Raw genomic sequence first — 22910 nt, 5'->3', positions numbered from 1 at the left:
CCAAGCTTTCTCTTGCACAGTTTTAACAATCAGTCCATTCAAAGCAGCTGACATTCCTCTTCTGAAGCCAATCTGGTCCTTATCTAGAATGCCCCTCTGCTCTGTCCACTCTTCCAGCTTTCTAAGAAAACCCCTTACCCCTTGCGAACAGCTTGCTGTCTGAGTCCAGGAGTGTGATGGTTTGCAGGATTTGCACTATAGATTGGGACTATAATAGACATTCTCCAGCTAGGCAGGCAGCGTCAGGACTTAATCACAGCCCTGAACTCTGCATAGAGTACTGAGGCCCATAATTCTGTGTTGGACTTAAAGATGTTATTCGAGAGGCCCTTTGGCCCTGCCGCTCTTGAAGTCAAAGATGTTTTTAATATGGGAGACTATGTCATCCTAAGTCACCTTTAACACCCAGGGTCCCTTCTCTTTTCCTGCCCATAGTGCACCTGTCGGACTCTGATAGAGCTCTCTAAAATGTTTACTTCAAGTGTGTTCCAGCACTGAGTTCCCTTGCAAATGTGCCTGTCGACCCTGGTCTTGATTTATCAAGTCCAAAAAGTTTCTTGACTTTTTGGTTACCAAATGTCCAACATCTATTCACTGTATCTTTGATTTTTTAAGAAGTGATTTGATCTAACCCATTTCTTATATTTAGAGGTAAGGTTCTTTTTTTCTTCCAGAATTTCTCTTTTTTTGATAAAACCCCAGCTGAGCTCTCGAATGGACCCTCTCAATTCCCTTTTCCTGCCCCTGTATCCAGATCAAAACCATATTTATGATGCTGATTGGCTTTCATCTCAATATGTTGGGTCAAATAAAGTCCAAAACATGATACGGGGCACAAACATATTCAAGGTAATTATTCGACATCTGTTCAATATATGACCGTCTCCCCTAAATTTAGACAAGCAATTCCCCGCTTATTGACCACCATACCTTGTTTCAAACCCTGCTCAGCACTTGTTACTTTCAAACCAAGGATAGCTGTCCCCATGTTATGATCACTATTAGTGGTGAATTTGATTTTCATGAATCGACTGTGGTCAAACACATCTCTAGACAAGATCAGGTAGTCAATGGTTGAAGTCGACAGCCCATTTTTCCACGTGGGCGTTTGTTGTATATCCCCCTTTATGTTCCCATTTGCCAGGTACAAATCCCAGTCCCAAACATAATCCATCCATCTTTTCCCATTATTCCGAGCGCCCAAATGCCATTCTAGTAGAGAACTTTGTGTGAGGCGATGCAAATGTAGGTCGGCTGTTGTTAAAATTCCTATAGACTCGTTGCCCATCGAAGCCTCTAACAATATTTCCAACAAATATTCAAGAAATTTGACAAGTTGGTACAGGCAGGGTTCCAATATAAATATACAATCAAAAGAAGCTTCTTCACTCAGGAGGATAGCTCAGGGGCAACGTGTTCTCCTTGGAAGCAAGACAGTGTGGAGCAACACAGGTTCCCCGGGTCTGCGCTTAGAACCCTCTGGGTATGAAGTGGATTATAAATAACCTAACATATCATATTACATCATACTTGCCACTCTCGGAATGCCAGTTATTTTGTTCATAGGAGACTTAGACTTTGGCTTCTGGTTGTGTTTCAGGTTCCGGCTGGCTCCAACTGGTATTGTTCGAAATTCTTTCAAAAAAGGTAGCAGGCGCCCCTCTCCTGAAAGAACATGGCATGACAACCTGTTCTGTGTTTTTTTTCCCACTTTGAGAGTTTGCAGCCAAGGCTTTTTGCTCAGTGTACCTTTCACAGATGGGAAATATCCATTTGCATATCAGTCTTGGTAGCAGCCACAATAGCATTGGTATAACACCAATTCCTCCTCTTCAAGATGAGGGTAATGGCAAAACTTCCAGAAAACCAGACTGTTTGAATGTCCCCCTCCAAAAGAGCTTACTAAGTATACATGACAATCTGGGCACTCCGCATGTTTGGAATCCAGAAGAGGGTGATAAACCCAGACCCAGGGTGGATACCTCCTTGCTGGCTCCAGCAGTTCTGGCGGAGCTGGACAGAAGGGTGCGTCTCTCAAGGGGGCCCTCCACCGCGGTCAGGGCAAGAGGGGGTGACATTGATAATGTTCATCTACATGAAACAGTCTCCTCTGTGCCCTCCATGCATCCAACTGAAGATAACTGCTTAGGGCAACACACAGTCGATCTCCCTAAGACTTTGGGTGTTGGGCTTGACAGTAAGGGTGGGGCGGGGCACAGTAGCTCTTTTACCACTCCCCAAAAATGCTCCAGTCTTGCTTCCCCGATTCACCCCTCCTTTCAGGAATATGAAGTTCCTCCTATAGGTCCCTCATTCGAGGGCCTTAATACGGAAGACATTGCCTCTACACATGCATCATTTCCCGTTCTCACAAGGATATTAAATCTTCTGCATAAGGGTCATGAGAGAACACATATGGAGATCCAAGAACTTAGGTTCTTCATTCTTGACAGTTCCGAGAAGATAAGTACATTGGAGGGTTTTGCTCTTTGCCATAGAGGGGTGTAGTTTGCCTCCCGGGCACAGCACAGTGACAGCCAGGATAATTACGCATGATCAGATCTCACAAACCGATCATGAGAACCAAGCTATGCCGATGCCCTTGTGCATGGTAACAAGGATGAACATTTTGCGCTCTTAAGTGGCATGGCGGAATTAAAGAATATGGTCTCATTGAATACAGAAAAGCTCAAATGCCTGGAGACCTGAATCGGCCTGGCGCTCCCGGCTTCCGACCCTGGATCTCGTCATCCGGCGGCAAGTGAGCCATATGTTGAGGCACCTTTGAACATTCCTACCATGGACAGGCCATCAGTTCTATTGAGGGCTATGGAGGAAGGTGCCGGACTACCGCCAGAGGAAGGTGGTAACACGGGTAAGGATTCCTCTTTGGAATCTGTGGCTGCCTTTGTACAGCATATCTCCCGCAGAGAGAGGAAAATGCATGCAAGGGCTCTCAAGCACAGGGCCGTTATCTCTGGCGCAATAAATAAAAATCCATGTAAAAAAAGTAAGAGCTTACCCTCTCTTAAGGTACTGAATACTAATACAATTATAAAAGCCATTTGCGGTTTATCTGCTGAAGATGGCGGCTTTGACTTCTCGCAGTTGGATGAAGAAAGCCAAAAGGCGTTAGAGCTGAAGGAGTCTGTGCCACTCACAAAAAAAAGGCAAAAAAGGCACATGTGATCTGCTTCGTGCTGATCCGGTTGCTGATTTTGTGAAAGAGTACGGAGAAGCCACTAATACTATGACAGAGGCAATGAGCCACTAGGGCTCTAAGCACATTCATGATAAACAAAAAAATCGAAAAAAGGCTCCAAAAAAAAAATATTCCAACTGTGACAACGCCCCAACAGGGTACAAATTCCATCACAGATATACAAAAGTTACAAAAAAAACCTCTAAAAAAAAATAAAAGTGGGATCCTGATTTTGGAAAACCTAAAAACTGAGGGTCCATCTGACAGCCCCATATATCAAGCCATTTGTTTACGCCAATTACTATTCCATCAGATGAGTAAAGGCAGGGCCTACTAAAAACCCCAATGCCCCCCCTTGCATATTCACACAAACTGCACTAGTAACATCTCCATGGGTGAACAAATAAACAAAATACCTACAGGAGGGACAGGGGGGGTAGAGCCTACAGAAACTCCCAATCCAACTCTCGTCCTGAGTGAGGATATTAAAATACGAGTTCAACAGGCCCTAACGAATTTATAAGAACACACGAGAAAGTATGGTTCACAACTCCCATCGGACATAAATTGGGCTTGTGAAAAAACTATGCCCCCAGGTACTCTCGACGGGACTGAGAGACCTCCCGCTGACTCTATACCCATGATAGGGCCTGAGACTAATCTGACCACTCTGGCCCCTCAACCAAGTATTCCATTAAGGCACGGGGGACTGAGTGACGCCTGGCCCTCCAACAACTTGGAAACCACGCGTCAAACCAAAGGACCTGACTTAATGCTGAATCAATCCAGCTCACCTCCTTATAAACCCCCTGGAGAAACACAGCCCATCAGAACCGATCAACAGAACGGGGGATGGCCATCCGAACTGGGTAAAAGTTATTCGCAATACAAGGAGTGGGAGGAGGGTCCTCGTGAAGAGCAAGCTGTTGATGGTGGTAATGCTCTCCCTCACACTTTTGAAGAAACGCCGTTATTTTGTGGACCCACCAACAGAGTGGAATGAAGGCTCCCTCACTTTTCTGATCATCCTAGTGCTATGCTAAACTTAATGCTCCCTCAAGGTGGCCCCCCGCCCCTAAATCGTGAGAGAATTCTGTCCCTATTCAGTGAGGTTCCAAGACTATCCTTGATCTCCTCTGGAGATATCAAACTGGCTGACTATATTCATCCCATCAGGTATGATTTTGTTAGGTTGGTCTTTTATTCGCGAATCGTCATGGAACTTGTTCTCTCGGAGATTGAGGCCTTGCACCGCTTTGGTTTTGACCTTGAACTCTTTATTGAGGGCTGTCTCAAACCAGGGGTTGGTGACCAGGGGAGGAGATCAAAAGAATTAAATGTGGCACCACAGCAAAAAAAGAATGAGAGTGACAAGCCACAGACTGCCATAACAGAGCCAGACCTGATGTGGCTTGCCCAGACACTTAGAGATTCTCTTGCTAAAATCCAAGCGCTCAAAGAAAAGCCATAGAACGCTTCCTCCCTAACCCTCATGTCATGGAATTCGAGGGGTAACCGTGCACTTAAGCAGTCCTCCTCCATGCTGCATTCTTATATGATGCAAGCAAACCTGGGCTCTTACCCCTTTGGTTTTGGACGGATTTCTTGTGCATCAAGTACTTGCTGTCAAAAATCTCAAGGCAGACCCTCAGGAGGACTTCTTATTGCCGTGAAAAATAACCTCTCATTCAAATGCATTAAGTCCTTTAAGATACACAGGGGGTGTGTTGCTATTCTCTTAAATCTTTGTTATCCTGACCCTCTGGGTTATCTATTGATTATCAACGTGTATTGGTGCCCCGATCTTGAGCTGAATGAGTTTATAGCGCTGATTGACTGGACCATACAGGAATGTCAAGTGCTGTGCAATATTCTTAACATTGTTATTACAGGTGATTTTAATGTTGAAGTAGGTCCAGGGAAATCTGGTGCGCATGAGGGGTACAGCACTAATCCTTTGTACTGTAGTTCCTCTCGGGAAAATGTACAGGGAGCCACGTGGTACCAATTTATTTCTGATTGGGATCTTTATTGTGTAAATGAGCTTTTAGGGGGTGATATGGATTGCAATACATGGTCGAACGGGACTGTGTGTTCCACTATTGACTATGTTTTTGTAAATATGACACTATTTAATTTAATTTCAGATTTTGGTATAATACCTACAGATGATAGTGATCATAAACTGCTTAAAGTTTCCCTACAAGTCCCCCAAGCTCCCCTTAAGGGGGCCTTTCTACCATTGCTGGAACTCAACAAACCTTGTAATAGAATCAATTGGCATAGCGACAACATCTCGAAAGTCAATAAGGTTTTTCTGCAAGATTTTGAAAAGAATAGTTTTGACAAAAAATTGCTAACCTACACACATGGTGACTTTGAGATGTATGCAAATGGCGTTATATTGGGGCCTTCAGGTATCAAGAGACCCACATGCATTCCTTTAATCCATCTATGCATAAACTTAAGGGAGAGAGGAACCGTGAAATCCGTCTACTACTTAAAATGCCAGGTATTAACTCACTCAGTGGCAGCTTGAAGATGGTTAAAAATAAATAGAAATCAAGAGCAACTTTATCAGAAGGACACTGAAAAAATGCTGGCGTCTCTTTCTGATACAAATATTCAGAATTTCTGGACTCTCATAAATGAGAGAGGATGTTCAACTTCAAGCCCAAACAGTATGTATTTCTTCCGAGGTTTGGAAAGGCCATTTTGGCACGCTATATAGCTCTCCCGTTATGAACTGGACTGTGCCGCAGGACATTTGGTCATGTCAGTGGACTGTCCCATTTGCTTTGCTTGATATTCAGAGAATGATCACTCGCTGCTCAGCATCTCGGGCCCCTGGTCCCAACCTACTTGCCAACACAGTTTTCAAGGGCAATCCAAACTTGTTTGCAAACATTTTGTTTTTCTTATTTAAAGATATTGTAATCACCAGGGTATTCTCGAAGAGCTGGCACATGTCCTCCTACGTTGTGCCAACATATAAAAAGGGTGATAGGTCCAGTCCTTCTAGCTACAGACCAATTTCTCTGCTGGACAGCGATTCAAAAATGTTTCCCTCTCTTATTTTGAAGCATATACACGGTTGTATAAGGGATTTCAGGATTCTTTCCCCCTTTCAATTTGGATTTAGAAAGCATGTGGGCACGGATGCAGGTGGACTCTTCATCAATATTATGCAGCTACAGGCCAGGGTAATGGGAAGTCCCCCCATTTAACTGGCGTCTATTGACCTGACGTCTGCATTCGATTTAGTGAACAGAACTATATTGTGGGGCAAACTCCACGCATTGGGCATGCCTGCACCGTTCCTTTCTATACTTTACCATCTTCATGGAGAAACAAAAATGTAGGTGCTCTTGAGCACTGATGGATCCCTGTCGGAGGAAATCAAGGCCTGCAATGGCCTTAGACAGGGCTGTATTTTTGCCCCCACTGTTTTTAATTTGTATTTCTCAGACGTAGGTCCTCATTTGGAAGGAATTTCCTTTGCATCACCAAAAGTAGAGGGAGTTAAGGTCCCTTTGTCTGCTTATGCATACGATGCTACTCTGTATGACCACCACACCCCCATTGGCCTGCAATGCCTACTCACTTCCTTCAAAAACTACACTCAGGCTAATTTGCTACTAATTAACTACACCAAAACTGTCATATTACGTTTAAGCTACAGGAAAAGTCCCATCAGGCTTTCATGGTTCCTAGATAACGTCAAGCTAATAGTGAGCCATGCCTTTAGATATCGGGGCTACCCTATCTTTGAGGACAAGAAAAGGCCACATTTTCGTGACTATCTGGACAAGAGAACTAGTCCCTTGATCTCTCAGTTACGAAAAACAGATAATAAGTATGGGAAATTTTCCCTACTACCGTGCCTTTGCATGTATATAAACAAAACTGTTGCCCAGTTTAGCTATGGTCTCGAATTTGCTCCGCTATGGTGTAGGAAGAAAATTGTGAAGTATGAGGCCCGCTTCTTAAGATCTATGGTTTGGTGTCTCCCAAAATGTGTGCCATCCGCCACCATTCGCTATGAATTGGAGCTGTTTTCTATCTCTAGCACAATCGAAAACCGACAGCTCGCGATGTATAGGAATTTGCTTTTGGGTAATGACACTAATTTGTATGGAATTATGGGACGTGGGCTTGTTAAAGGTAATGCCACATCTACGTTCCTGGTGGACTTGGAAAGGGAAGGATTTGAATCTCTCGGAAAAGTAGGGGTTTCTCGGGATCTATTGACTTCGAACCCGATGAAGGTTAAGAGTCTGTTTCTTCACTGTGACTGGAACACCACGGTCACTGAAGTTCAGCATAAGAAGCTCTATAGTCAACTGGTATCCAACATCAAAAAACTGGGCACCTCCGAACCATATTTACTTAAATTTCCAGGTAGAGTGTGGAGGCAGGATTTCATGAGGTTCTGGTTTAATGTACTGGAGACAGGAGAAATAATGAACATTAGGTCAGGAAATCCTGTTTTAGCCCATCAATGTAGGTTCTGCAAAAACGAGGTCCCAGCAGAAACATTGGAACACATCTTGACTGAATGCGTTGGCTTAAGGTCAGAACGTATTAAATGCTTCTCAGAATTTGTACCAAATACTGAATGTGTTGATCTTAAAGCATTATGGCTGGACATGTTACATGGGAATCGACTTAAGCTCCAATTAGCAGTCCTCCAATTTTTAAAGGTAAAATGTGGACAGTAACCATGACCAGCGGTATAATCTCATTGGGTCATGAACGAACTGCTCGATGTCTGTATCAGAAGGGTTTGGATTTATGAATTCTATTTTCTTTATGAGTTCAACTTAGGCTGTTTTTTATTCAATCCCATATTTTGATTGCAATTGTGTTAAGAGATGGATCATGCAAATGTATATGTCCCAGGATGTGGGAGTTTGTTTATCTTTATGTATGGGTATTAGGTTTCCTGCAGACATTAAGCATTCTTATTTTCTGTTGTGTGTTTTAACGTATTTTAATGTATATGTATTTTCCTTTTATATTAAATACTTTCGTAAAGGTTACTGTGTAACCAAAACAAATAAAAAAATAAAATAAGAAAGTGATTGCCTCCAGGATACTTCCATCAGTCATACACTGTACTGCCAACTCTCTGCAGTATGACTCAGATTGTCTATAAACCAAACTCGGGCCATTGACTTGATTAAAATCCGTAACTGTACTTTGTTTGCTAAATGTTGGCAGGCTCAACAAGGAGGGTGTATCCCACGTCCCACGTGCTGAGCCTATGCAACGTCTCTCTTTTAAATGTTCCATGTTCATACTTCCTCCAAGAATTTTCTTTGTCACGTGATTTAAAGTGTTTCTGGTGGTTTGGGGTTTAGGTGTAGAAGCTTCGTCAGGGCCACCAAACCTCCCTTTTGCCAGTTGTCCCCGTCTCGCTAATTTAATTTTCATATTAGTGAGCAGTGTTGGCAATTGTTCCAGAATCTGCACGCTGAGCACCTGGGGAACAAACCCCAGTATAGGTTACTGTCCGTCCCTACTGCTCAGACTTAGGTTCTCCCAGTCTTAAATAATTGGACCTTGACTGTTGGAGCTTTTGAGCTTCGATCCTAGTCATAGTACTAGTTGCTTCGACCGCTAATCGGGGAGGCTGGAAAGCGGCTCCGCTTCTTGTTATTGTGGCATGTCACGATTTCACTCAATATTAGGCCCAGTGAAAATCATGGGCTGGTTATTAAAAGCACAAAAAAAGATTAGGATTAATAAGCATGCACCCAAAATTTCCCTTAAAAAATGGTTCGCTCAGGAGCCTCCACCCACAGTCACTGATCCTCCAGGAAACAAAAATCCTGGATTTCATTTGATTTCTATTTTGCAAAGCTTTCAGAGGTGTTTGAAAATATTTCGGGAGCTCTACAAAAAGACTCTCCGCAACGTGAGCGTTCAAGTCTTGCACACAGCGTACGGCACGCAACCCGCGTATTCCAACGGTTCACTGTAACCGCAGAGAAACCTTGCGGGTTGAAATGTTACCAATGACCACAATTCAGTGGAGAGTGGAGAGTTTCTACCACTGTTTCACTCTTCCACACACGTGCACACACACACACCCACACAGACACACACGTGCACACACACATACACACAACATACACACACTTTAAAAAGCTATTCAAAATTGGATCAATACAATCATAGAGTATGATTTATTTCACTGAATGTGCATTTTTCTTTTACATACCATAAAATGCACACATATGTCTTCCTTTCCTTCCTTTTGCTCAAACTCTTCTTTTTCCCTGTAAATGAAGGTTCTGTTTCAGTGTTACTTTTACTGCCTGAGGGAGAGAAGCATGTGCTTGTGAAAACCAGCTGTGAAAGATATGGCATAGACTTATAAATATAAAGTCCCTGATTCACAGAGCGTTTTCTTATGGGGTTTTGCCATTATAAAACGCTTCTGTGAATTAGGTCCACAATCTCTGCAAGCTCCTGTGTTGTTGTTTTTTGTGTTGCTTTTTTGAACCCGACCTCTGTTCTGTTTGATTGGCTAACATGCTACTCCAATCTTTCCTGTTCTTAGAAAGACGAGGAAACAGATGCGTTAAGCCACGTCCTTTATGACCTTCGACCTGGGACACAGTATGACATCGTTCTCCGCACAAAGCCTAATGGGTTGTCATATGACGGGTTCTGGGGTGCCTGGTCCCCGGCGTTTTCCATGGTGACGCCCTACAGCACTGGTAAGTGATGACGGACAAGGGTTTGCTGACTGCCTGGATGGTGTCAGGTCTCCAAAAGAACACAGCAACCTTTTACCACTGTTTCCTGATGCTGCATCCACAATGTGTGCCAGTCACATCATCTCATTCCATTTCATCTCATCTCATTAGGATATTTACAGCGCTCTGCTGCTATCTGCATGGCCTCCAGGCGCTCTGGTGGACCTGAAAGAGAGTGGGAGGGGTTTGATTAGTCAGGAGGAAGGGCACTTCATGGCTGCTGAGCTTTTGTGTTGATGTGTGCAAAACAGATGTACCTTGAGCTCTTCATGCATCTGAGTTTCTAGGTGTTTTATGTTAAGAGGGTTGAGGGTTTTCTGTCTTGAAAGAGGACCTCTTGTTGGCAGAAGGGGTCTAGTGATTTGTTGCTTGCCGTTTATTGAAGGGATTATTAAAAGCAATGCATGAAGGGCTTACTTGGCTTGCAAGCACTGACAATGAATTGGTTCATCTGAAGGGCTAACAGAGGCTGAGGTGAGAATGTTGTCACTCTCACCCACTTTCATGATGTTGTGCCCACAATATATTCAAGCATGTGCACTGTAAATCACTTTGATGATGTTGCACCCACAGTATATGCAACAATTGGCAGTGTTAATTACTTTCATGATTCAGCATTAATAATATATCAAGGCACTGTCACTCTACATCACTTTCATGATGCAGCAGCCACAATATATGCCAGCATTGCCACTGTAAATCACATGAATGGTGTTGCCCTAGCAATATATGCCAGCATTGCCACTGTAAATCACATGAATGGTGTTGCCCTAGCAATATATGCCAGCATTGCCACTGTAAATCACATGAATGGTGTTGCCCTAGCAATATATGCCAGCATTGCCACTGTAAATCACATGAATGGTGTTGCCCTAGCAATATATGCCAGCATTGCCACTGTAAATCACATGAATGGTGTTGCCCTAGCAATATTTGGCAGCTTTGCCATTGTATATCACTATCATCATACTGGTGAGATTCCCCTCTCCTGCCAAACACATGGTATCCATCACATTTGCACACACACATGAACTCAATCAGTCTCTCTCTCTCTCACACACACACACACTCTTACAGAAACATACCCACACATCTGTAGAGAAAATAAAACTCTCGACTAATCTCAGGTGAACTTCGTTTGTTACATATTTTACTAGCAGCCCTGAGGAGGAACACAGAAATGGACAGTGAGCACCCGGCATTGTAACAATGTTCTCACCGATTGTATATATCCCATTTTTCTGCCTTGTAATAGTTCCACTGTGTAACAATGTATATATTTGATTTGTTTATGTCCTGTAATTACCTTATTGTGTAACTGGTGAACCTAAACTTTGCATATCCTGTAACTGTTGTGCCCCGATACCTTTGGATCTGGTGCGCATTAGAAATTAATAACAAACAAACAAACAGTGCATGAACCCCAAAGCTGGGATTCCTCCACCCATGTGAGACAACGTATGCTGTCATTTAAGTATATAGACTTTAGTGTCACTAAGGGAAGATTTTATTACTTCAATGGGCAGGGCTTCACTCCTCCTGATGACCATAATGAACTTCTATGAGGAGACTGGAAAAGCTTGGTCTTCCAAGGTCACTCCTGCTGCCTTCATAAGATATCAACACAAATGTGCATTCATTATTAAATTAAGGCACACACTCGCGTATCACTAGTCTTTTCAAGAGGTTTCACTTGATACATAAACACCCTCCTAGCATGGTATGCTTGTTTGCAATAACACGTGCTGAGTCTGAAGAATGCTAGCGTGCGAGTACTGCTTTAGGTAGCTAAGTTCCAATTCTCCATTCTGAAAGCAAGCATATCTAATTCAAAAAGGAGTCTCCCTGACTGTACCAGGCCAGAGCACTGAATATAAATTGCAAGCATAGTTTGAATTTACTTGCAGTCACATTTCAGTCTACGCCCCTTTTAAACCTTCATTATATACAACTGCAGTTTTGATCGTGTCTTTCTCAAGCATCTCTTCTGAGGTCATCATTAGTAATGAACCTTCAAGGTGTTGACACTCTTCTTTCCCAAATATTTGAAAGCAGACTTTATTTACAAATATATGAAATCAATTCCCAGCAGGTTAGCAGGGGGCTCCTAAGGGGCAAATGATCTGGTCAGCTGGGACCAATGAAAGCACCAGTGTAAATACACTCCTTCTGTAATATAGCCACAGATTGTATAATGTAGGAAATATCAGGGAGATTGTTACCATAATTTAGAATAAATGTACAGCATTGTAATCACACAATAGCACAAACACCTCCCTTTGAGACCAAGATAGTCTCCAAGGCCATTTAGTTTTGCACTACCTTGGGAGTATATCTAGCTACCTGCTTATGAATAATCAACGGAAGTGAATTGAGGTGTCATTTGGCACTTGACGCTGACATGACACTCGCTGGAGGGAGAAAGTGACAGATAATCAGGGAGGCAACATATATGGAATCTAGAAGTGAGTAGACGCCTGGAGCACATTCCCTATGTCGTTGCTCAGGTGCGGAGAGAAGCAGAGGATGGTTTTACGCAGCTTGTCCTCTTATGTTGACACACTGGCATGACACTCATTGATGGGAGAAAGTTACATAGACAAAACAAAAGGTGATGTATGGAAGGTTTAGAATTAATCTTAACCACAGGCGCAGCTCAGGACAGGTATACCCAGGCGTGGGACCCGAGCCTGCCGCGTCTAGAGGCCCAAGCTACTCCTCATTGATGCCTCCCAACAAACCCAAACATGTCTGGAGATGCCTGTGGTCTCGTATAGAAGGGATGTGATCTAGCAGTTCAGGCTGGACTGCCCCTTTTGGGGTGGGATCGAGCATGATTGGCATATGGTCTTTCTCCTTCAACTTGGCAGGCTGAAGGCCAATGGTCTGGCGGGTTACCAAGAGCTGGGCCTGTGGTTATGATTGATTCAACACCTTCAAGCTTTTGATTTTGCGGTAGAAAGTTAGAGGCATTCCAAGAGGCAGGAGATAGCGAACAGTGTCCATCTTTTGAAGTGAGTGAATTACACACACATGGACAACACGTCTTGAGTACTGAAATGATCTAGAGACAGAGGGGGATGTGGTGCTTTTGGTCTCGTTACACCAGCTGCAGCACTTGCTGTGTGCACTGGGATGTCAGAATATCACAAGGTCAAGTGAATGTATCATCAATGTAACATTCCGCCCCCTCCCCTGTCAAGTCATCCTCAGAAGAATGCAGCACATGCACATGCACAGGTATTGCAACAAAATGACTCTGCACCTAGACTTGCAGAGGAAGCTGCACTTTAAATTGCATCCACTTTTACAGGGGGGCAAGTTGAAATTGAAAGTTTCAGGCCTCTGCCTCCCCAAATCCCATCCATTGAGGAGGAGTGTGACAAAAATGCAGATGTGTGGGATGGCATGAACGAAGATGATGATCAAGATACAGATGCAATGCATCGATTCTGCACAGGAGCATGCATTGCTGTGGGAAATCAGTTCCACTAGTGGGGAAGAGCAGGAGGAGAATGTGACCACAGACGCAGCAGAGGGAGAAGCTCAGCGCCCACCAGTCTACAGTCTCTTTAAAAATATCGGCCTTTCTGTCGCAGGTCAGATAGTGCAATATATCACCTGATGCCACAAAAAAACACCATGACCACTGCCAACACCAACACCATATTCAGAAGACCCCAACCTGTGTGTTGTTCACCTGCAAAGAAAATCCAAAATGTATCAATACTTCACACAGAATTAAATGCAAATGAATCTGGCGTCTTGCACACCATGCCTGGAATCTGGCGTCTTGCACACCATGCCTGGAATCTGGCATCTTGCCCACCAGGCCTGGAATCTGGCGACTTGCTCACCATGCCTGGAATCTGGCGTTTTGCACACCATGCCTGGAATCTGGCGTCTTGCACACCTTGCCTGGAATCTGGCGTCTTGCCCACCAGGCCTGGAATCTGGCGTCTTGCCCACCAGGCCTGGAACCTGGCGACTTGCACACCATGCCTGGAATCTGGTGACCGGCACACCATGCCTGAAATCTGTGTGCTGAGGAACGACAGGAGCCCACTTGAGCAACACAACTTTTTGACCCATTTAATGCAGCACCATGCACTGAAAGGATCCTAACTGTATCCTTTGCCATCAAAATGACAAGCAGCATACCAGCACTAGTCTGGACTATCACTCCCTCAGGAGCACTCAAAAAGGAAACAGAAAGAAAAAAGGTTTGTTTTGCTTTCAGGCTTAAAACTTCAAGCTGTTTCGAGACACAATGAACCCATAAAAGACTGCAAGCTAGAAGCGTATTGAATCAGCTTATAATTCTGGATCTTTCCTCTGCCTTCGACACGGTCAATCATGCCACCCGGACAAATCAGCTCTGTGATACCCTTGGCATCACAGGCCTGGGACTGGACTGGTTGACCTCATCCCTCTCCGACTGACCTTCCCAGGTCCAAATGGGCTCTTTTCTCATCCTTATTGCACTCTCCACCTGTGGCATCCCTCAAGGCTCTATCCTCTCGCTGTGGCTCTTCAACATCTACCTTGCCCCTCTGGCCCACCTGATCACCTTCTCTCCTCACTTACAGTGTTACGCAGATGACACACATCTCTCTTTCAAGCTTTGCTCTACTGCCTCCTCTTCCTCCTCTCTCATCCCTGACTGTCTGATTGGTGTTCTACACACTCGCAACCCATGTCACCATCATTGACATTTTCATCTCCTTCACCCACATTTGTGGCACCTGCTATGTCATGAATTCTTCTATCGAAATTCAACGCCAACTTTGCGTGCATACTTTTGCATTTCAAGACTCCTGAACTATACCCATTGGCAGTCAATATTCTCTTTGGGTAACCTTCTCACTGAAAAATCTGTTCCAAAAACTTCTTTACTTCAGTCGTGTCAACCTTCCTGACCCATTTGGCTTCAACCCATCCTGAACAATGTTCTACCATCATCACAGGAAATCTAATTTCCCTCCCTAATCTCCAGTATGGCCCTACAATATCTATGCACAATTGTTCCCAATCTATGTTAGGTTTTACTACCTCACAGCTCTCAATCCTCTGAATTGTACAAGTCTTATCTGCATTCTGACACATCCAGCAATTCCTCACAAATCTTTGTACCATTTAATCCATGCCTGGCCACCAGTACTTCGCTCTTAAATTTCGTTTGGTTATAGTGGATCCAGTATGCCCCTTATGAGCCTTTTCTATCAAATTCTTTACTCTCCTGGTGGCAACAGTTTGTCACCTCTCACTAATACTTCACCTTCTAAGGAACATTCTTCACTGACTTCTCAAAATGGTCTAAACTTCTCATGCAAACCACTATTAGCTGACCAACCTTTAACAGTGAACTCCTTCACTTTGCTGACTATCCCATCTGCCTGCAATCTCTTAAACCACTCCTAGACAAAACATCTTGTACCACTGCCACCACCTGGTAACCGATAAAAAATATCTGCCACTCTATTTCTCACACTAGGAACATATTTGACTGCAAAATCATAACCTTGTAACCTCACACTGAGTTTTGATAACCTCGATGCGGTCGACCATAATCCTTTCCCTGTTAACAACTCCAGCAAAGGTTTATGGTCAGTACACACTGTAAACTTGTTCCCCCAAATATATTTACGAAAATAATGTATGCCCCACGCACAGGCCAACAGGCTCTCTCTCGATCACAGAATAACCCTGTTCCACTTCCGTTACTGCTCTTGAGGCATAATGAATTACCTTCTCTTGTTTCTCCACTACTTGTGTCAACACTGCTCCCAGTTTTATACCACTCGCATCTACAGTGAGAGTGGTTTTCCTTCCAGCCACAAATCTGTCTACGTCATCAGCGCTACAAATATCGTCTTTAATAACTCTGAACGCTTCAACACACCTTTCATCCCAATCGATACTGCAGTCCTTTTTTTAAGAACTTCCGCATGGGTTCTGTGATACACGCAAAATCATGCACACACTTGTTATAATACTCAGAGAGCCCCAAAAATGACTTCAGACCATTGTTGTCTATCAGAGCTGGATCATTCTTTATGGCATTCACGGCAACCACTTTTGGGTGGTACCCTTTACCACTTTCAATGTGACCTAAATACTCAACTTCACCCTCCCTGAAGTTGCATTTGCTTTTCTATACTTTGAGACCTTCCTTAGCTAATGCTTCCAACACCAACTTCAATTGTTTTATCATGTTCTCCAGCTCGCTTCGCAAATCCAATTATGTCCTCCTAGTATACAAATGTTACTTTGAGGTCTATCAACACTTGGTCATCGCTCTTTGAAACACAGCTACTGCTGAAGCAAGTCCAAAAGGCATTATTTTATAACAAAATATCCCAAACGGAGTGATAAAAGCCATCAGATCTCTAGAATCTTCTGTCAAATCAATTTGATTGTGAGCATTAGACAGATCCAATGTGGTAAAGACGTCTGCTCCCTCTATGCAGTACAACTTCTCAGCAATAATGGGCGTTGGGTAATTATCTACCTTATTATTCTTGTTTAGGTCTCTTAAATCTAAACAGACCAAATGGAACAGGACTTGCTTTTTTCTTTGCACCACTAGCATCGCATTGGGCTTTAGAATCATTTTGTGCACTTATCCTCTTAGTAAACCCAACCTCGCTTTGAAAACATCTTCTGCCTGTGCATTGGTGCTCCCAAACCTGTCTTTTTCCTCTACTACATACATACAAGGTTCACTTGCACAGGGATCTAGGTTGAATTTTAAGTTTTGCTTGGTCTTTCCACCCTAAAACTTTCACCCCTTTCTTGGCCAGATATATCTTAATCTCATCTGATTGACTTTTGAACTGTAGAATGATTGTGAAATATCCAGTCAAATTAATCATTGACCCTTCAAACTCTCCTGGGTTCCGAATGTCTGACCGGTGCAGTATTTTCATCAAACCCCTCAATGTGAAATTTCACCACTTATTCTCAGTGATAATCGTATATGGCGAACAACTGTCTACCATCACTTCCAAAGCCCAATTCTCTATTATTATCTCACATTTAGGGCACTGCAACTCTCTGTTACTATTACTTCTGTTGGAGGCACGCACCACCACTATCCTCTCTTCTTCAGAGTCGGAATCGTCTTGGACCACCGACATCCTCTTCTTGCTTCAGCACACCACAGTAAAATGTCCACTGCCCTTGCAGGCCATGAAAATGTTATCAATCGCTGGACAATATCTAGATGATGCATAGTGTCCCATTGTCCCACACCTAAAATATTTATCTTTAGCTCTGGCATCTTGTCTCTTGTAGGCACTTTTCATGGTAAACTTTTGCTTTCCTCCTAAATTGTTGCTGTCTCGACTTTTGTTCTTGGAGCTATACTCACTACCTTCTCCATATTCCTGCGTGGTTCTTTTTTCTTCTTTTGCACTGCCACACGTGTCTGGTCACTTGTATTCAGTAATTCTTCTTCCTTTCCTTCTTCTGCCTGCTTTCCTTCTTTCTTTTTTTCTTTGATCTCTTTAGACCATCTCTGAGTGTGTGCAATTCTTTTCGCGTGGCTAAAGCCTGTTGCAAAGATGGATCTCAGACCAGCCATCGCCTGTCCTAGATTGCTGAATCCTTAGTGTGTATTATTATTTGATCCTGTATTAACTCTTCTGTTATACCAGCACCTAATCTGCAAGTCAATGCCAAATTCTTTAATGCAGAAACATATGCCTCCACCGTGTCAACTTCCTTCTGTACTAGGGTATACAAATCGAATCTATGTATAGCCACATTTGTTTCTGGTGCAAAGTAATTGCCAAATGGTTTTATTACTTGTTCATGCGCTTCCATGTCTCCGGCATCCAACTCTGTCAGCACTGGCAATTGCCTATGTTTCCTTTGTCCTTCAGGACCTAAAGCATGTAGTAAAAGAAACTTCTTTTTTTCTGCAATGAGACCATCATGTTGTACCGTCTTTATGTAATTTTACCAATACTCTCTCCATTCTGGCCATGGCACATCCGGCTGACAACATTTGGGAGAAAACTCTGTGGGGGGTGTACTGTGATCCCTTGCATTGTCATTGCAAACGTGCACACGTTGTGTCTGTAATATACAAGAAAAAAAATGATATGCATTTTTTTTTCAACTGGGATGAGGAAGAGCTGGATCACTCTGTGCTTCAAAATGGTGTCACGTACATCGATGACGTAGGGTCCTTTTCTAATGCTTAGTGCTCGGCATTGAGGCCCACAGCTGACTCTGTGCGTGTGTCGCACTCTGCGCGCAACGGAAACCAATGCTTATTTCCTTTCAAAACAGAACCCTTTGATTGTGAGTAAACTCTCTTGCTGTGCCGATATGTACATCCTACCTCCTACCCGACACTCCTCCTCCTACGTGCTACTTGACGCCGTCCAGTAGCACATAGCTGAACACGACCAACAGACTGGTAGTCACAGAAGTGCAGTGCTGGTGCTCGCCTAGTACCAAGAGTAGTGCTCATCTGGCCTCCTGAATGGTGCTGACTTGGTTCCAAAAATGGTGCTCACCTGGTTCCCAGACTGGTGCCTAAAAAGCAACCAGGCTGTTCAACACCTGGATCCAGAGCGGTGATCACCTGGATCCAGAGTAGTGATCACCTGGATCCAGAGCGGTGATCACCTGGATACAAAGTGGTGATCACCTGGATCCAGAGTAGTGATCACCTGGATCCAGAGCGGTGATCACCTGGATCCAGAGCAGTGATCACCTGGATACAAAGTGGTGATCACCTGGATCCAGAGTAGTGATCACTTGGATCCAGGGTGGTGATCACCTGGATCCAGAGTGGTGATCACCATGATCTAGAGTGGTGATCACCATGCCTCGACACTTGCGTTCTGCCGACAGTCATCTAGTGCTCACCAGGCCCCAGAATACTATTCATCTGGCTTGATACACTTGTGCCATCTATTTTCAGTTTAATGCCCTTTTTCACATTTGTTGCCTTTCCTAGTAAGGCTTTTTTTATGTACACTATAGTTTTCCCATGCCAGATCTTTAGGAATAGTCCTAGCTTTGGCTGCCTGCCTGCCATCTATTGAAACAGCAGGATCTACAGAATATGGTGGCCTGTGTACTCACTGATGCAGACTTAAGGTACCACATGTTTTGTTATGTTATGTTAGTTGGCATTTGTATAGTGCCTTATGTATCATTGGTATGACCTCAAAGCGCTGGTAGGTTGAATGCCCTCGGGAACTGCAGTTCAAGTCAGTAGAGAGAGAGTCATATGGTGCCTGGGTGCACCGGCTATGTGTGCAGCTGTTGTGGTTGTTGCTTGATAGCTGCTTCATAGCGGTAGGTGTGATGCGGAGGAAATCAGTTGGAATGTGTTCAGTCTGGAGGGTGGATACCCAGACTGAGTTCTGGCTGCGTTAGACCTGAGGAGATGCCTAAGCTAGCCGTAAGGTGCTCAGCTAGCTATGTTTTATTAGGATGATGAGGAGTTTGTGGGGTCATGTTAGTATGAGAACAGCTAGGCCGAACGTGTCAAAGCATAGCTGTGTTCTAGTTGAATGATGGTGTATAGGGGAGAGTAAGCGTAGTAGTGTGATATGGTGTTTATCAGTAATGTGCCTGCAACCAAGCACCAGAGCAGGTCATCTGTTCTATCCCTTCATCCATTCCATCTGCTTCATCCGTTCCATCCACTTCATCTGTTCCATCCTCTTCATCTGTTCCGTCCACTGCATCCGCTCCATTCATTGCATCCACTCCATCCACTCTATCCACTCTGTCCTTTCTATCCACTCCATCTGTTCCATCCACTACATCAGTTCCATGTGTCCCATCCATTTCATCCACTCCATCCGTTCCATCCACACCATCTGTTCCATCCACTTCATCCGTTCCATCCGTTTCATCCATTCCATCTGCTTCTCCCGTTCCATTCTCTTTATCCTTTCCATTGTCTTCATCCGTTCCATTCTCTTCATCTGTTCCATTCACTCTATCCGTTCCATCAATTCTAATCGTTCCACCTACTCTAACCATTCAATCCACTCCATCCTTTCCATCCACTCCATCCTTTCCATGCACTCCATCCGTTCTATCTGTTAATCCGTACCATACCCACCATTCGTTCCATGCATTCCATATGTTCTATCCATTCCATCCATTCCATAGACTTCATCCGTTCCATTCTTTCCATCCGTTCCGTCCTTTCAATTCTTTTTCCGTCTTTTCCATCCACTCCATCCACTCCATCTACTCCATCCACTCCATCTTTCGTCTACTCTATCTTTTCCATCCACTCCATTGAGTCTAATCTGTACTATTCATCCGTTCTATCCACTTCATCTGTTCCATCCATTTAATTTGTTTCATCCGCTTCATCCGTTCCATCTGCTTCATCCATTCAGTACATTTCGTCCGTTCCGTACACTTTATCCAATCCCTCCACTTCGTCCGTGGCATCTGCTTCGTCCGGCCAACCACTGCATCGTTTCTTCCACTACATCCATTCCATCCACTTCATCCGTTCCACTCATTCCATCCATTCCATCTACTCCATTCATTCTCTATTCCATCCGTTCCATCACTCCATCCATTCCGTCCACTCCAACTGTTCCATCCGCTCCATCCATTCCATCCACTCCATCCGTTCTATCCACTCCGTCCGTTTGATCCATTCCGTCCGTTCCATCCACTCCGTCCGTTCTATCCACTCCGTCCGTTCTATCCATTCATCCGTTCCATTCACTGTATCCACACCATTCACTGCATCCACTCCATCCACTCTATCCACTCCATCAGTTCTATCTACTCCTGCTGTTCTATCTACTCCGTCTGTTCTATCCACTCCGTCTGTTCTATCTACTCCATCCGTTCCATCCACTCCATCCGTTCCATCCGTTCCATCCACTTCATCTGTTGCATCAACTCTATCCATTCCATCCACTCTATCCATTCCATCCACTCTATCCGATCCATGCACTCTATCCGTTTCATCTACTCTATCCGTTTCATCTTCTCAATTTGTTTCATCTGCTCAATCTGTTCGATCTATTCTGTTCATTTCACTTACTCTATCCGTTTTGCTCAGTCTATTCGTTTTAGTTACACTATACGTTTTAGTCTTTCTATCCGTTCCATCGGCTCTCTTTGCTCTTTCATTTTCTTGCTCAAGCAACCTTGGATTTCTGTTTGTTGTGGCTATTCATTCCATTTGCTCTACACGTTTATTTCTTCGTTCAAGCGACTTTTGGATTTCAGTTTGCTGCGGCTATTCATTCCATTTGCTCTATTTGTTGTTTCTTTAAGGGAAGAGCCATGTTTTTAGTAATTTGCGGAATTACATGTAGTCTTTGGTGTGTCGAATATGGAGTGGAAGTGAGTTCCATAGAGTGGGGGCTAAGGTAAGAAAGATGATCCTCCTAACCTGACTGAGTTGGTGTTTGGTATCACTAGAAGGAGGGCGGAGCTTGATCTTAGAGTGTGCAGTGGGCGGTAGGGTTTTAGCATGTCCTGTAGGTATAGAGGGCCGGTTTTAGTCACTGCTCGATGGGAGATGCATAGGGTTTTGAAAGTTACCCTTCGTCCAACCAGGAGCCAGTGGAGAGTTCTGAGAGCTGGAGAGGTGTGGTCTCTTGGGCCAAGTGCGAGAAGCATTGTAGTTTAATGAGATGGTATGCTTGGACCCCGAGGTAGAGGCAGTTGGCATAGTCCAGTCTCGACATTACAATAGATTGGACAGCGGCGAGTCTGTAGGGAAAGGAGAGGTACGGAAAAATGTGTCTGAGAATTTTGAGGTGGTAATGGCAGGATTTAGAGACGTTGGTGATTTGGCGAGAGAGAGTTAGGTCAGAGTCGAGAGTGCATCCAAAGTTTTTTACTTTGGTCGAGGTGGAGGGTGGATTGCCCATGGATGATGGCCATGGTAGAGGATGTTGGAGAAGCTCAGTGTTGCTGCACACCATGATTTCGGTTTTAGTGGGGTTTAAGAAGAGGTGGTTTTTGGTCATCCAGCGATCAATGTCTAGGAGGCAGGCTGCGAGGTTGGGCTGACAGTTGGGGTTTGAGTTGAGGAGTTTTAGAATTAATTGGGTGTCATTGGCGTAGTTATAGCACAGGATATTGTGCGGGCAGATTATTCCTGGGACGATGGACATATAGAGGTTGAACAGGAGGGTTGATAGGCATGCTCCTTGTGAAACTCCGGTATTGACTGGTCGGGCGGTGGAAGCAAAGGTGGAGGGGGGTTTATTTGTTTCCTATTGTTGAGGAAGGATACTATCCACTTCAGAGCGTTTCCACTGATTCCTAGGGAATGGAGGCGGTCGAGGAGGATTGAGTGGTTGATTGTGTCAAAGACGGTGGAGAGGTCTAGAAGGATTAGTGCAGCGCATCCCGCAGAGTCTGCGTTGATATTAAGATCGTCCCAGATTGAGGTCAGAGTGGTTTCGGTTCCGTGTCGAGGTCTGAAGCCTGATTGTGCAGGGTCTAGGAGATTGTTGGATTCGACAAAGGCATTTAGTTGGGAGTATGCGGTTCGATCGATGAGTTTAGCAAGGAACCTGGTGTTTGAGATGGGGTAGTAGTTTTTGGGTTCGAAAGGGTAGAGGGAAGGTTTTTTTAGAAGAGGTTTGACATGAGCAGTTTTGAAGGCGTCAGGAAAGATTCCTGAGGAGAGTGAGTCATTTATGATGGTTCTTGTGTACTCTCCTGCACAGGTGGATGAGAATATTTCTTTGAGGATTGAGGCGGGGCAGGGGTCAAGGGGGGAGCCAGATGGTTTCCGGGCAGAGAGAAGTTTGAGAAATTGCTCTCCTGATATTGGCGTGAATGAGTCGAAGGTGGGTTGGGTTGTAGTTGGTGTGGCAGGCGTGGGGGTGACTGGTAGGGTGGGTGGATTACCTGGCAGGGACATGGCAGCTAGTTTGTTGTTTAGTGAATTTGTTCTGTTGAGAGCAGTGGTGTAG

At 44.2% G+C, this 22910-nt stretch overlaps 1 protein-coding gene across 1 annotated transcript in view; it reads left to right on the top strand.

Moving 5' to 3' along the window:
* The window catches only part of MPL (MPL proto-oncogene, thrombopoietin receptor), a 301040-nt gene that overhangs the window by 107865 nt on the left and 170265 nt on the right, over positions 1-22910 (top strand). The window contains exon 5 of the mRNA XM_069642442.1: positions 9771-9930. Within this exon, the coding sequence (XP_069498543.1) occupies positions 9771-9930 (160 nt within the window). The remainder of the gene's footprint in view (positions 1-9770; positions 9931-22910) is intronic.

Source organism: Ambystoma mexicanum, chromosome 1q, assembly GCF_040938575.1.
Source record: "Ambystoma mexicanum isolate Mex_15411 chromosome 1q, UKY_AmexF1_1, whole genome shotgun sequence".
NCBI classification, from domain to species: domain Eukaryota; kingdom Metazoa; phylum Chordata; class Amphibia; order Caudata; family Ambystomatidae; genus Ambystoma; species Ambystoma mexicanum.
The sequence above is the reverse complement of the archived record's forward strand: the minus strand, read 5'-3'. Positions and strand labels throughout refer to the sequence as shown.